At 54.4% G+C, this 13,483-nt stretch overlaps 1 protein-coding gene across 1 annotated transcript in view; it reads left to right on the top strand.

Moving 5' to 3' along the window:
• Positions 1-13,483, top strand: part of DNAH17 (dynein axonemal heavy chain 17) — a 159,650-nt gene that overhangs the window by 75,741 nt on the left and 70,426 nt on the right. The window contains exons 23-30 of the mRNA XM_024760605.1: positions 12-155; positions 1,987-2,169; positions 4,761-5,015; positions 6,543-6,712; positions 7,241-7,463; positions 9,051-9,167; positions 9,280-9,366; positions 10,730-10,882. Of these exons, the coding sequence (XP_024616373.1) occupies positions 12-155; positions 1,987-2,169; positions 4,761-5,015; positions 6,543-6,712; positions 7,241-7,463; positions 9,051-9,167; positions 9,280-9,366; positions 10,730-10,882 (1,332 nt within the window). The remainder of the gene's footprint in view (positions 1-11; positions 156-1,986; positions 2,170-4,760; positions 5,016-6,542; positions 6,713-7,240; positions 7,464-9,050; positions 9,168-9,279; positions 9,367-10,729; positions 10,883-13,483) is intronic.

Here is a 13,483-nt window from a genome sequence, read left to right as displayed (position 1 = left end):
TCTGTTTGCAGGAAAATGCGGAACTCTTCAGAGCGAACACGATGAGCCAGTCCTGGAAGGATTATGTCAACTACGTTGACAGCATGGTCTTGGATGAATTTGACCATTTCATTCGCAAGTCTCTAAATCACCTAATGGACAACATGGTCGTAGATGTAAGTTACAAATGTGAGATATATATATGCATATACATATATGTGTATTATGATATTATAAATATGAGAAAGGTTGACGCTGGAATCTATAATCTGTGGTTTCCTGATGAAAGAACAGACTGTCATGTTACAAATGAACAGACTTATTAAAGTCTTCCCAAGGTGACCCACTCGTCCCGATTTTAAACCTGAAAGTCCTGCGTCCCGGGACCCTGCTCAGTCCCAGGTGCTCAGGACATCTGGTCCTTAGATATGCTGCGGCGTAAGTGGGCTATAGAACACCTACAGAGATCTGAGTTGTCCTATGCTGCTGCCAGGTGAGGAAAAGCAGGTACCACTGCCCCCTCCTTATGCTGATTGGGGGTGGGAGGTGCCCTCCTATCGGCAACGTCAGCCACCAGCCCGCTCAACCCTCTGCTGAATTGAGTAGAAGCTTAAACCAGGTCAGCACTGTGGCTTTGCTGGTTAACTGCATCCCAGCCTGTTCTCCAAGAGCTATTCCCTGCCCATGTCCTTTTCACTACAGTGGTTCCCAAGTGATTTTGAATACTGCCAGGAGGGCAAGATGAGAGACACTCTCCCCGCCAAAGCCTACCCGCAGGAAAGGATGGTGGGCACTGCAGTGAGATGCCCTTACACAAGCTGCAGAGGGCGCTTGTCCCCAGAAAATCACAGACCCCAGATTCTGTTGAAAGTAGTCGGCGTTACCAACTGTTAAGTCTCACCAAGCAAGGCACCGTGACACGGTATCAGCAATGAAGGTAGCTAATTTATAGTACACTTATAAACTAAATTATCACTACAAAGAGAGGAGAGTCACAATCAAAAGCATGATGAGACCCTGATAACAAAGCATCCTCAAAAAATCCCAGGGAGTCCCCGTATTTGTGAGTGGCCAAGCAGCGGGAGCGGACCCCTGAGTCAGAGGCTTTAGGAAAGACTGGTCCCCTGAGTTTGTGACAACAGACCTCTCCCACTTAGCAACTCACTCAGGCGCTTGTGCAGACCCCGCCCTACTCAGTCATAGAACCAGGGGTCTCTCAAGCCAGCCACCCACAGGGCCAGCATGGGACTACGTTTGGAGGAAGATCAGTGGCCGTAGAGCGGGTCCCGAGGCCACCCGTGGGCTTTGGCCCGCACTTTGAGACTCGCCGGTATGTTGGGCGAGCCTCTACCCTGTCCCCTTGCAACTCAGCCTCGCAGCCTCACAAGAGGGGTCCTCACAAGAGGGAATAGATGGGCTTATGGCGTGTGTGCTTTAGAAACAGAGCCTCCAAGGGACATGAAGGCTTGTCCTTTCTGGAGCTCAGCGGAGACCATCCTGCCTGTCTGTGACACTCCCTGCCCCACTGAGCACTGTGGCCACAGCTGCTGACACACCTGAGACAGCCACCACCCCACACGCTCTATGTGTTAGTCGTCCCTCTAGTCCTCACGGTAACCCAAAGAGATGGGGACAGTGATTGCCTCTGTTCTATAAAGCAGCTGTACTCATTTTGTATATTTGGGGAAACTGGGAAGCCGAGGGTCTCGCCCAAGGCCACGCAGCTAGACAGTAGCAGATATGGGCTTTGAACGGAGGTAACGGGTCTCCTCGGCACTCACGATCACTGCTGTATCCCGCCCTGGACACCCAACCTGCATTTGGCCCGATGGCGTTGCATTTGGTTGTGTAGTTCTCGCTCAAGGGCCCTCAGGAAGTGTGTTCTCTGCAGTGGCCCCAGGCAGCAGGAGTCAGCCATATACCTTGTCTGGTGCTGGGGTGAACATCCGGGCACTGAAAATGGTTCAGCCGAGGGCAAGTCTTTGACCCCATGATGGCCTGTTTCAGGAGAGCATCGCACCGCTGTTTGAGGTCCGCATGGAGCTGGACGAGAATGGGCTGGTCTTCAATCCATCCCTGGAGGTGGGCGGGGACCAAGGCTTCCTGGCGCTGATCGGGAGCCTGGTCATTGACATCTACAATGCAGCCAAGCTCATCCCCAGGCTGGCCAAGGGCAGGATGAGCTACAAGGTCAGTCTGGGCTTGGTATGGCCCCACCCCTTTCCCTGCCACCAACTGCTACCCCTAATGGGTCCTGAAGGTGAAGAGGAGCCCAGAGGCTTCCATTCCATCGGGTTCCCCAGGACAGTGGCCCGGATTTCTTTCTCTCTCCACTCCTGAGATCCCATTTTTCTCCCCAGAGCGGCTTCTCGTCGGTCGACCTGGTTTTCATTCCCCTGATGGCTCCCCACCCGCAATAAGACGCCAAGTGTGCATCCCCGCCCTCACTGGTACTTCACTCCCTCCCGTAATTTAAACCCTGTGGTCCTCTGACCATGCAGGCTCTTTGATAAATGTGCCTTGCATGGGCTCCCGCACCCGTTTGCTCTGAATGCATTACACACCTAAGGTGCGTCTGACACGTAAAATGCAGTCAGATCAGATCCTGGGGATGCAAAGGTGTGGGAAACTCAGCCCCGCCCCCCACCAAAGGGAGGGCTGAGAAGGTGTGTTTGTCAGAGCATGGTTTGTGGGGCAGTTAAACAAAAATTGGAAAAGACCTAAATGACCATCAAACACAGGTGTCCTTCAGTAGATTCCGGCCCATCCAGACAGAGGCATCCGGATGAGTCCCAAAAGGGAGCCCAGGACGGAAAGCTGCTCGTGACACGTTTGTTATTAAGTGTTTAAGTTGTGGAACAATGTTTAGAATGTGATTTCATTCGTTTAAACAAAGCAAAAGCCTGCCCTCCTATGGATACACTCCAAACTGTTAAGAGTGCTTGCTTCTGGGAAACAGGATCGGGGTGAGGATGGTAGGAGGACAGGGGATGCCAAGGGAGCTTTTTATTTTATGTGCTTCTGCCTCATTTGAACTTGTTGATAATGGGCGCGTATTATTTATAATAACAAATATTTACAGCAAGATGCTCTGTGCCATTAGGGACAGAGGTATGTGTGCATACGTGTGCATGTGTGAGTGAATGTGGTGATGTGAGGACATGAGGAAATACCTGGCAAGGTCAAGGACAGCTTCCCAGAGGAGCTGATGCGCGTTCTGAGTCTTGAAGGGTGGAAGGGGATTTCCAGGCAGAGAGAATGGCTTGAGGATTCCTGAGCCGCAAAAAGGTGGTATTTCTGGCCCAAGTGCACACAGTAGTCTGTTCCACAGCTCAGAATAAAGTGAACTATGCCACCAGTGGTCAGCCCAAGAATACACCCAACACAGAGCTGGAATCCCACGTGTGCTCCAGAATCTGACAGGAGGCGCATCCGGGGCTCCTGCACCCACCCCGGAGTCCTGAGGGGCTTGGCATGATGAACAGGACAGAACAAAGCAGAATAAGGGTCCCGGTGATCAGGCTGTACCCCGGGCTGTGCACGCCCCGCTCTGGTCTCATTTGTACCCATGAGATTTTAATTTACAGAAGTGACCGAGTGACTACATGGAGAGGTCAGTGCCATTGACAGAAAACGTTAATGTCACTCACAGTTCCCCTGGAAAGGAGAAGCATGGCTGGCTACTCAGGGTCTCGGGGGAGGCAGCAGGTTTGGTCAGAAAGCAGAAGCAGGACGGAGGGCGAAGCCCAGGCCAGAGGCTTTGCTGGGGTTTCTGCGGGAAGGCGAGACAGGACCAGGGAAGCAGCTCGGGGCCAGCCACTCTGCCTTGGCGGCTCAGGGCTATGGGGGTCGTCTCCAGTTATCTGGTACCTGGCCCTGGGTGATGGGGCAGGGGGAACATGGGCTTGGAGTGTGAGGGTTAGTTAGATAAAGTAGGCGGTTGGGGGATTGGCTGGTTTTCACGTGAAAGGTGTGCTCCCATCCCAGCCCTTTGCTCTCTTAGAATTGGCTGGCCCAACGAGGGGCAGTCTCTCCCCAGCCAGCAAGATTTTTTAAGATGCCAAAGCTTCTTAAGATACAGGAAATTTTAAAAACGTGGTTAATACACACCCTCCACCTTGAGATTCTCCAGTTACATAAGGCAATCGCTCCCTTTTTGCTAACACCAATTTGGGTTGGGTTTTCTGTCACTTGAAACTCAGAGCATCCTATCCAGCCCGGGCCTCCCGTGCTCCTACTCCAGCCGTCATGTGGTCTCCACGCAGGTCCTCACACATCTGCTTCCCTCCCAGCACAGGGCCCTTGCACGTGCTGTGTTGCTACTCTTGCTCTTTACCTACAGTCAATCAGCTCTCAGACCAATGGTCACTTCCCCAGGGAGCGTTCCCCAACCTCCTCCCTGTTACACCTGAATGCAAAGGTCAGAGTCATGATGTCTCGTTTCTGTGATTTTTTTGATGAACATCTGACCCCACTCCTGGGCTGTCTACATCACGTGAGCCCTGTCGACACCCCTAGGGCCCCCTCCCCCTGCGTGCACACAGCAGATTCTGTGTAACTACTTAATGAATGAAGCCACGTGAGTCGTCCTGGGGTTTGCCTGGCAAAAGTCACGTCCAGTGTATCTTCTCACGGGAGAACATTGCAAACATTGTTTGCAGATGTCCCTGCGTCCCATCTAGAGAGGTTAGCCACACTTGCACCAACAGGGAGCCACTCTCCAGGGCAGGGAGACCACGGGTGAAGCGCTCACCCATCTGCGCCCCTCCTGCCCCTTGCAGACCGACCTGGAAGACATGACCGACCTCATAGAGATGGGGGAGGAGCTGTCCAACCTGGTCATCAGCGCCATAAAGGAGGCTGAGGAGTACCAGGACTCCTTCGAGCGCTACGCCTACCTGTGGATGGACGACCCCCAGGAGGTCATGAAGAGCTTCCTCATCTATGGCCGCGCCATCAGCCCAGAGGACTGGGACCCCCAGGCCGAGGAGACCCTCCCCAAGATGCCGCCTACCCTCGCCCAGTTCCAGCAGCAGGTGTGTGTGAACCTCACCCACCGGCTTCCTCAACTCCAGAATCCCTGCCGTGGAGGGGCACTGGACTTGATTTAAAACTTGGGTGAACGTTGTTTTTACATTTTTATTTATTTATTTTTGGCTGCGTTGGGTCTTCGTTGCTGCACGCAGGCTTTCTCTAATTGCGGCTAGCGGGGGCTACTCTTCGTTGTGGTGCGTGGGCTTATTGCGGTGGCTTCTCTTTGTTGTGGAGCACGGGCTCTAGGCTCGTGGGCTTCAGTAGTTGCAGCACACAGGCTCAGTAGTTGTGGCTCGCGGGCTCTAGAGCGCAGGCTCAGTAGCCGTGGCGCACGGGCTTAGTTGCTCTGCGGCATGTGGGATCTTCCCAGACCAGAGATCGAACCTATGTCCTCTGAATTGGCACGCGGATTCTTAACTGCTGCGCCACCACGGAAGTCCAGGGTGAACATTTTTTAAATGTAAGTTTTATTATAATTCAAGTATGGAGAGACCAACAGATCAGCAGACGCCTGCTGTGGAAAGAGAGGTTGTGACTCATGGCTCCCAAGAGGAGGGGGGCACTCCATGCCATGCAGGGCCACGTAGGGCCACGCGGGGAGGCACCAGTGTCGGGCAGGAGGCCGAGGGAATGAGGGGAAAGCATGGCTGAGAGCCTGAACTGTGGTCTTCATGGGGAAGAATGGGCAAGGCGGGGCAAGCAGGCTTAGGATGGGCTAGTTTGGATCATTTCAGTGATTCAGGGGCGTACTGGCTGTCCCGGGTTGTCAGGAACCTGGCCCTGGGGTGATTAGGGCAGGTGGACAGTGGCCTGGAGTGTGAGAGCCCCATAGAGGAGGCGGTTGGGTCGTGAGCTCTGGTTGGTTGTTTGCATATGAAAGGTGTGGTCCTGGGGGGTTTGTCTGCCATCTCTAGGACTTAGCCAGCCAGGGGGCAGGGGCAGTCCCTCCAGGGTCAGCGAGACCCCCAGTACCAGAGCTTCAGTAACATAGAGCATGATGGGAATTCCCTGGCAGTCTGGTGGTTAGGACTCAGCTTTCACTGCCATAGCCTGGGTTCGATCTCTGGTCAGGGAACTACGATCCTGCAAGACGTGCAGTGCGGCCAAAAAAACCAGGATATGGGACATGAGAAAATATAGCGAACTTACAAAACTTCACCTCTTTTCCTGAAGCTCAGTGAGGGTGACCCAGCCACAGGGAGATGCACATGGGGTGGGGGGACAGCTGGCTGGTGAAGCTTGAGAGCCCAAGGACGTGCAGCAGCGTAGAGAGTTAAGGGATGCCCCATGGGTGCCCGGGACCCCATTCACCCCTTGAAACTTTTGGCCCCTGCTGGCCTTGCTTGATGATGTCCCTTTCTGACAGGCTGTCCTGTGTCGGGGGTAGACTGCTGGGCCGCAGGGCACCCCGGGGGTGCTGGGAGAAGGAAACTAGTGCCTCGTAAGGGCCTCCCCCACACACACATGCTGTGCTGGCCCCAACCCCTGGCCCCGGCAGCCCGACAGGTGAACGGGGTTGTGTCTTCCAGATCAACTCCTATGAGAAGCTGTATGAAGAGGTGTCCAAGTGTGAGAACACCAAGGTGTTCAACGGCTGGCTGCAGTGTGACTGCCGGCCCTTCAAGCAGGCCCTCCTCAACACCATCAAGCGCTGGAGCCTCATGTTCAAGCGGCACCTGAGCAACCATGTGGTCAACAGGTGGGCACCAGGACCGCTGGCCTGACATTGGTCATGCCCCAGAGAGCTATGTGCGAGGGGCACCTGCAGGCGGCCTTCCATGAAGTGTCGGTTGGACACCTCCTCCCCCAAACCGGGTGGCTGTTGGGGTGAAGGTCAGGCTCAGAGGCCGGCAGCCCCACGGAGGGTGGGTCCCAGCAGGAAGGTGTCACCTGGCAGGGCGTGGAGGTCCTGGTCCCTCGGTCATTGCTTCTTTACTGAGCACTTACCGTGTCTGGGCAACAGATGCCAAGGAACCCTTCAGGAGCCCTGAGTCAGGCAGGGAAGCCCGGCGTGAAACGTGCCGGTGGTACCTGTGCAGTTACAGGTGGGGTCGGGGCCGGGAGGGGCGTGGAGCCAGGAGAGCGTGTAATCCAGCTCCTCTGTCCGGGAGGCCCAGCAAAGGCTGCCCTGAGACGTGGCTCCATGCGGTGCTCACCGACCAGTCGAGCCGGTGAGGCACAGGGGTGCTGGGCAGGCACCCATCACAGGCGGCCTCTCACCCACCAGCCTCGCAGACCTAGAAGCCTTCATGAAAGTCTCCAGGGCGGGCTTGATGAAGCCTCTCAAGGAGGGGGACTATGACGGCCTCGTGGAGGCGATGGGGCATCTGATGAAGGTCAAGGAGAGGCAGACGGCCACCGACAACATGTTTGAGCCCCTGAAGCAGACCATCGAGCTGCTCAAGTCCTATGGGGAGGAGATACCCGAGGAGACGCACATGAAGCTTCAGGTAAACAGGCCTGGGGGGCCCCCGCTGGGGGAGCTGAAGCTGTGGGCAGGGCCAGAGGAGGGCGGGCTCTTGTGCCGGGGCCTGCAGGCTAGACCTCCTCTTCTAGACATGGGGTCCCCGTGGAATGGCAGGGTGGGAGGACAGGGCTCTCTGGAGACGAGGGGACAGTGAGGCCGCCTCCGGAAGGGGGGAGGGCAGTAGCTCTTCCGTTTGATTGGAGTTTCAGTGGATAAAAGTGCCTTCAAGTCCCACACCTCCTCCTGAGCACAGTAGGAGCCTGGGCACGAGGGACTGGGGACCAAGAACGGGGTCGGCAGAGACCTGACCGGGTGAGGGCGCCCCAGCAGGGCAGTGGGGCAGCTGCTCTGGGAAGGCCCGCAGCCGGCCCCGGCCCCGCGTGGGACAGGTGGGCCACAGCAGGGAGGCTGAAGGGGACTTCCAAAAGCCCAGTGCTTTACAGCTAATTCGCAGAGCGTCAGCTGTCGGTGTCAGAGCAGCTGTACGTGCAGCTGGGCTGGGCGGTGGTCGTGCTGAAGCTGGGTCCTGAAGCCACCGCCCAGCCACCCCCCTGGAGTTTGTCTCCTCCCAGACCTGGCTGCCTGCCCCCCCCTTCTCTGCCCTGGCTCTGGGACTGGTCAAACAGGCCTGACGCCCCCTGCCGGGAGGCACTAACTCCAGCCAGTGCCCGAGACCCCACAGCACAGGGGTGACAGGATTGTGTGTCGATTGTGTGTCGGTGGCCGCCGTGATCTCCGCGGTGATCTCATGCTGCCCAGGCCCTGCTTTAGAGCACGTTGTGTTTTGCCCCAGCTGCCCCGCCCGGGGCTCAGCTAAGGACCAGGATTCGAAGCGTTTGTGGCCGGGCCCCAGGGGCTCCAGGGCTATGGACAGGGTGAGCGGTGAGATAAAAGTTCTGACAAACGTTTGAGGTGTGTCGCTGCCAACAGACTGTTAGTTAATTGTAGAAGAATGTGAAACAATGTCTATTTGTGGGTAAAGAATTTGGGGGCTGGGATTTTTTTCTTTAAAATATTTTATAATAAGTACAATATTTGCCCAAGTGTGGAGAACTTGGAAAATACAAAAATTCGTCTGATTGCTAAAGCCATTCTTGCCATGACAAAATCGTAGAAACAGAGGACAGGTTAGTGGCTGCCCAGGTTGGGGCGGGGGGCGGTGCTGGGCGCAGGTACAAGGAGGTAACACTAGACAGTTCCTTCACCGTGATGGACAGCGAGGTATGTGGATCGCGGCGGGGGTTATGGGACTCTATACATGAGGTAGAATTGCCTAGGACTGCACACGCTCACAGTGCATGCACTCACACGCACACATGGATTCAGCTTAAAACACAGGGCGAAAACCGACAAGTTCCATCACCTGCTAACAGACACGCCCCAGTGTCGGATGCCGGTTTGGGTATCGAGCCTCCGCTTTGTGAGATGCCACCACCAGGGGAGGCTGGGGGCGGGCACACAGGACTCTCTGTGCTATTTTTGCAACTCCCCCTGAGTCTGTAATTATTTCACAGTAGAAAATTTTCAAAAGAGCAGGAAAAGGAGTGGTCCTTGGCCTTTGCCTGTGTAGGAACTGCCGGAGCAGTGGACCAACACCAAGAAGCTGGCCATCCAGGTGAAGCAGAACGTGGCACCCTTGCAGGCCCACGAGGCCAGCGTCCTGCGACGGAGATGCCAGCAGTTCGAGGTACCACGGCCTCGGGGCGGCGCGGGGCGGGGCGGGGCGGGACGGGGCGCGCATGCACCGCAGCTGGGCCCTGGGGCGGGAGCCTGATGGCTTCCACGTGGTCCTCCTGCAGCTCAAGCAGCACGAGTTCAGAGAGAAGTTCAGGCAAGAAGCCCCGTTCAGCTTCAGCGACCCCGACCCCTACACGTCCCTCAATAAGGTACTTCTGCTCAAGGAGGAGATGGGGTAGTAACTCTGGGGACCCTGATGCTTCCTCATCCTTCCTCAAGCTGTCGTTCTCATGAGCCCAGAAACGTGGCCTTGATGGGACTGGGCTCAGGGCCGTACACGTGTGTGTGCGTGTGTGTGCACATCTGAATATCCTACGAGCCTCACAAACCCACCCTGCGGCTCAGCCCCCTCCCTCTCCTAGGTCCCCACGTTCAGCAGTTCGCCGTCCCCTCGGGCTTTGCACTCACCCTGCTCCCTCGCGCCTTCTTCTCCCTGACTCGCCACGTGCAGCTGGTGGCCAAGCCTCACCTGTGTCCCCTGGTTCCCACTGCCCAAGTTCATGGTCAGTGTCCAACGTGCAAGCTCCATGGCCCCGGACCGGGCAGCCCATTCAGGCTAAGGCCCCATGGACTTCCACCTGGCAGGGGCGTTTGGGGTACATGGGGCCTGGGGGGCCCCCAGGAGCACAGGGGGGCACCGCAATGCTCCCAGCACAGTGCTCAGCCCCCACTCTGCGCGGGCCCAGCCCACACCCCGACCACACTCTGCAGTACCACAGGCGTGAGCACAAGGGCACCCCAAGATGTCCTTTAGGGCCACCCCACAGTTTCCCTCCCCGAGCCTCTGCTCTTTCCCCTGCTCAGCCTCGAAGCCCACCCTTCCCAGAGGCCAAGATCCTGCCCTCTCTCCATGGGCATTTTCTCAGTCACGCCCCCAGCCCACAGCAGAGACGCCACCATTCTCTCCCTCGAGCCCCCCTAGCACTTAGCCGTGGACGCAGGCTAGGTTCTTTGAAGAGCTCCCCTGTCAGGTCTGTTTAGGAACCACGTCCGTGGTGAGAGAGGCCCGCAAGGCAGGGTGCAAACACTCGGGACCCCCCTGTGTACCCAGTCGAGCATGGTACACACTCCACACCAAAGCTTTCACAGCTGCCCGCACTTAGTCGTGTGGCTCAGGACGAATCTTTTTTTCCTCCTCATTGCTTATCTAGATTTTTCTAGTTTTCAAAGCAATCAAGCATTACTTATATACATTTTAATACAATACAAATATATACAGTGAGAGAATGGGGGAGGTTCTGGGAAGTCAGAAGATGTTAGGAGGAAGTCTGGCGTTCATGCAACGTCCATTAAGAGTCAGTCCTCACACCTGAGCTCGCCGAGATGACCCACCCTCCCATCAGAGGAGAAGCTGGGGGCGGGCGGGGAGGCCGCTGCCCTCCCAGCTGGAGAGTTTGCCACCACCCTGTATGCGTGGTGTTGGCTCTGGGCTTCACGGGGACCTGGCGGGGGAGACGGGGAAGGCTCTGCCGAGCGCCGGCACCCTGTTCACCGGCTTCTGCGTGCCCCCAGCAACAAAAGAGCATCGCGGCCATGGAGGGCGTCATGGAGGCTCTGTGCAAATCCGGGAGCCTGTTCGAGGTCGTAGTGCCGGACTACAAGCAACTCAAGGCTTGTCACAAAGAGGTCCGCCAGCTGAAGGAGCTCTGGGACATGATCGTCATGGTGAGGGGGGCGCCAAGCCTCAGGGGACGGGCTTGGGGGGGCTCCACGGGCAGCATCCCAGCACCAAGAGGGGGCGCTCCCGTTATCCTTCCATAACAGCTGCCTCTGATGCTTGATGGAGGCAAAACGACGAGTAGGAAGCCTCACTGCTCCTGGTATCAAGGCTGTGTGTCCACAGCGGAGGTGCGCGTGTTCGCTCCCCAGTCTCACCTCTTGGCTCCTGTATTTCCAGAGATATTTTAGCTCTTCTCTCTTTTTATTTTTTATTTCATTTTATTTTATGTTGGAGTATAGTCAATCCAGTGTTGTGTTAGTTTCAGGTGTACAGCAAAGTGGTTCAGTTATACACATACATGTATCTATTCTTTTTTTTGGGGGGGTGGGGCAAGGAATAGCGACTTTATTTGGAAAGCCAGCAGACCGAGAAGATGGCCCACTAGTGTCCCAAAGAACCTTCTTACCCGAGTAGAATTCAGGCTTCTTGTATACTAAAAGGGGAGAGGGTGTGGCTGGTTGTTGCAAACTTCTTGGTGCTGGGATCCTTTGTTCTTGCAGCTGTCCACATAGTTCTGGTCGCAATGTTGACCTCCAACAAGACAAGTGTTATTTTCTGTTCTGCAACTTTTTAATCTCTGTATGAATGGAAAAGTGTTATACCTTTAAAGGTCAAGCCCGGGAATATTTCAAGCTATAGGTGACATTCTTTTACAAAGGTGCAGACCCAGTAGGACCATGTATCTATTCTTTTTCATATTCTTTTCCCATTTATCACAGAGTATGGAGAGGAGTTCCCTGTGCTAGACAGTAGCTCCTTGTTGGTTATCTTTTTTTTATATATATATAGACAATGGCTTAATTTTATTTTTAAAATTTTTTTTTGGCCATGCCGCGAGGCATGCAGGATCTTAGTTCCCCAACCAGGGATCGAACCCGTGTCCCCTGTAGTGGAAGCACAGAGTCCCAACCACTGGACCACTAGGGAAGTCCCTGGTTATCTTTTTTTTTAGAGAAATTAAAGTATTTATTCCATATACAATTTAGGTTTTTTTTAATTTTATATTGGAGCGTAGCCGATTAACAATGTTGTGAGTTTCAGATACACAGCAAAGCGACTCAGCCATACGTATACAAGTATCCATTTTATTTGTTTTGTTAATATATTTATTTTTGGCTGCGTTGGATCTTCGTTGCTGTGCGCGGGCTTTCTCTGGTTGCGGCGAGTAGGGGCTACTCTTCGTTGCGGTGTGCGGGCTTCTCATTGCGGTGGCTTCTCTTGTTGCGGAGCACGGGCTCTAGGTGCGCAGGCTTCAGTATTCGCGGCACTTGGGCTCAGTAGTTGTGCCTCTTGGGCTCTAGAGCGCAGGTTCAGTAGTTGTGGCGCATGGGCTTAGTTGCTCCGCAGCATTTGGGATCTTCTCCGACCAGGGCTGAAACCCATGTTCCCTGCATTGGCAGGCAGATTCTTAACCACTGCACCACCAGGGAAGTCCCTACACATATCCATTTTAAATACAGCAGTGTGTACCTGTCAATCCCAAACTCCCAATCTATCCCTCCCCGCTCTTTCCCCCTGGTGACCATGAGTTCGTTCTCTAAGTCTGTGTTAGCTCTTCTCTCTTGTGCTCTTGAACGAACTTCAGAGTCTCTGAAAAATCCTCCTCCCTCCAAAAGAAAACTCTTACAGCTGTAGCTAGAGGTAAATCTACTCCATGAGCGAATCCGGGGAGAATTCCCCTCTTGACAGCCATGTTCACTGTCCCCACCCAGGAGCAGGCTCTGTCTTGTCAGTTATCTTATTTTTTTTTTATTACATCATAGTGAAATGCTGTAAATGTCTTCATCCTGACCATGCTGAATCTACCTATTTCTCACAGAGAGGGGGAAAAAAATCTTTGGAGCCCCAGGCTACCTCACAACCACCCCCAAAGAGAGAGAACCCATCGATGCCTCTCGATGCTTTATTTTTTTCACAGTTCACTGAATTCAAGTCTCTTGTGCATGAACGACATTACTGAGCAGTCGGTGAAGTCAGACCAGGATGCTGCACTTTCCCTCGATAGACAACACTTAGTGCAGACCCAAGATACAGGTTACTTTTCCCAGGAGATAACGCTAAGCATTTCCGGTCAGGGTGTTGCAAGAAAAATTCTCCAAAACAAACTAGCCAGGACAATTTTATGATAACGGGTACAGAGCAGCTTAAACGCACCAGAAAGGGCCATCAATGCCTGTGGGGATTAAGGTTTCGAGTCTTGGGATCTGCAAGGTAACTCTGTTGTAAACACCCCAATTGTTTGTCTTTATCTGACACGGATGTCTGTCAAGACCGTGTCTTTCCACCCCAAGCCTGTCTCAGCAACCTCTGACCCCCTCCAGGACCAGCCCGTCCAGCTTCACAGCTGTTCTCAGCCTACCCTGAATTAAAGACTGTGGCTTCACAGGGCTCTGTCTCCACTCTTGGTAGCGTTGTCTCCCAGTAGTGCCTGTGTCTTGTTTCATCCTTTCGTGAGTGAAATATCTCCTGGTGTGTTTAATCAGTCAGTATAAGCTAGGTTACTCTGCAGTGACAGACAGCCCTAAAACAAAACAAAACAAAACAAA

The sequence above is a fragment of the Neophocaena asiaeorientalis genome, unplaced genomic scaffold, assembly GCF_003031525.2.
Source record: "Neophocaena asiaeorientalis asiaeorientalis breed wild unplaced genomic scaffold, Neophocaena_asiaeorientalis_V1.1 scaffold30, whole genome shotgun sequence".
NCBI lineage: Eukaryota > Metazoa > Chordata > Mammalia > Artiodactyla > Phocoenidae > Neophocaena > Neophocaena asiaeorientalis.
This window is presented reverse-complemented; position numbering and strand designations above follow the sequence as displayed.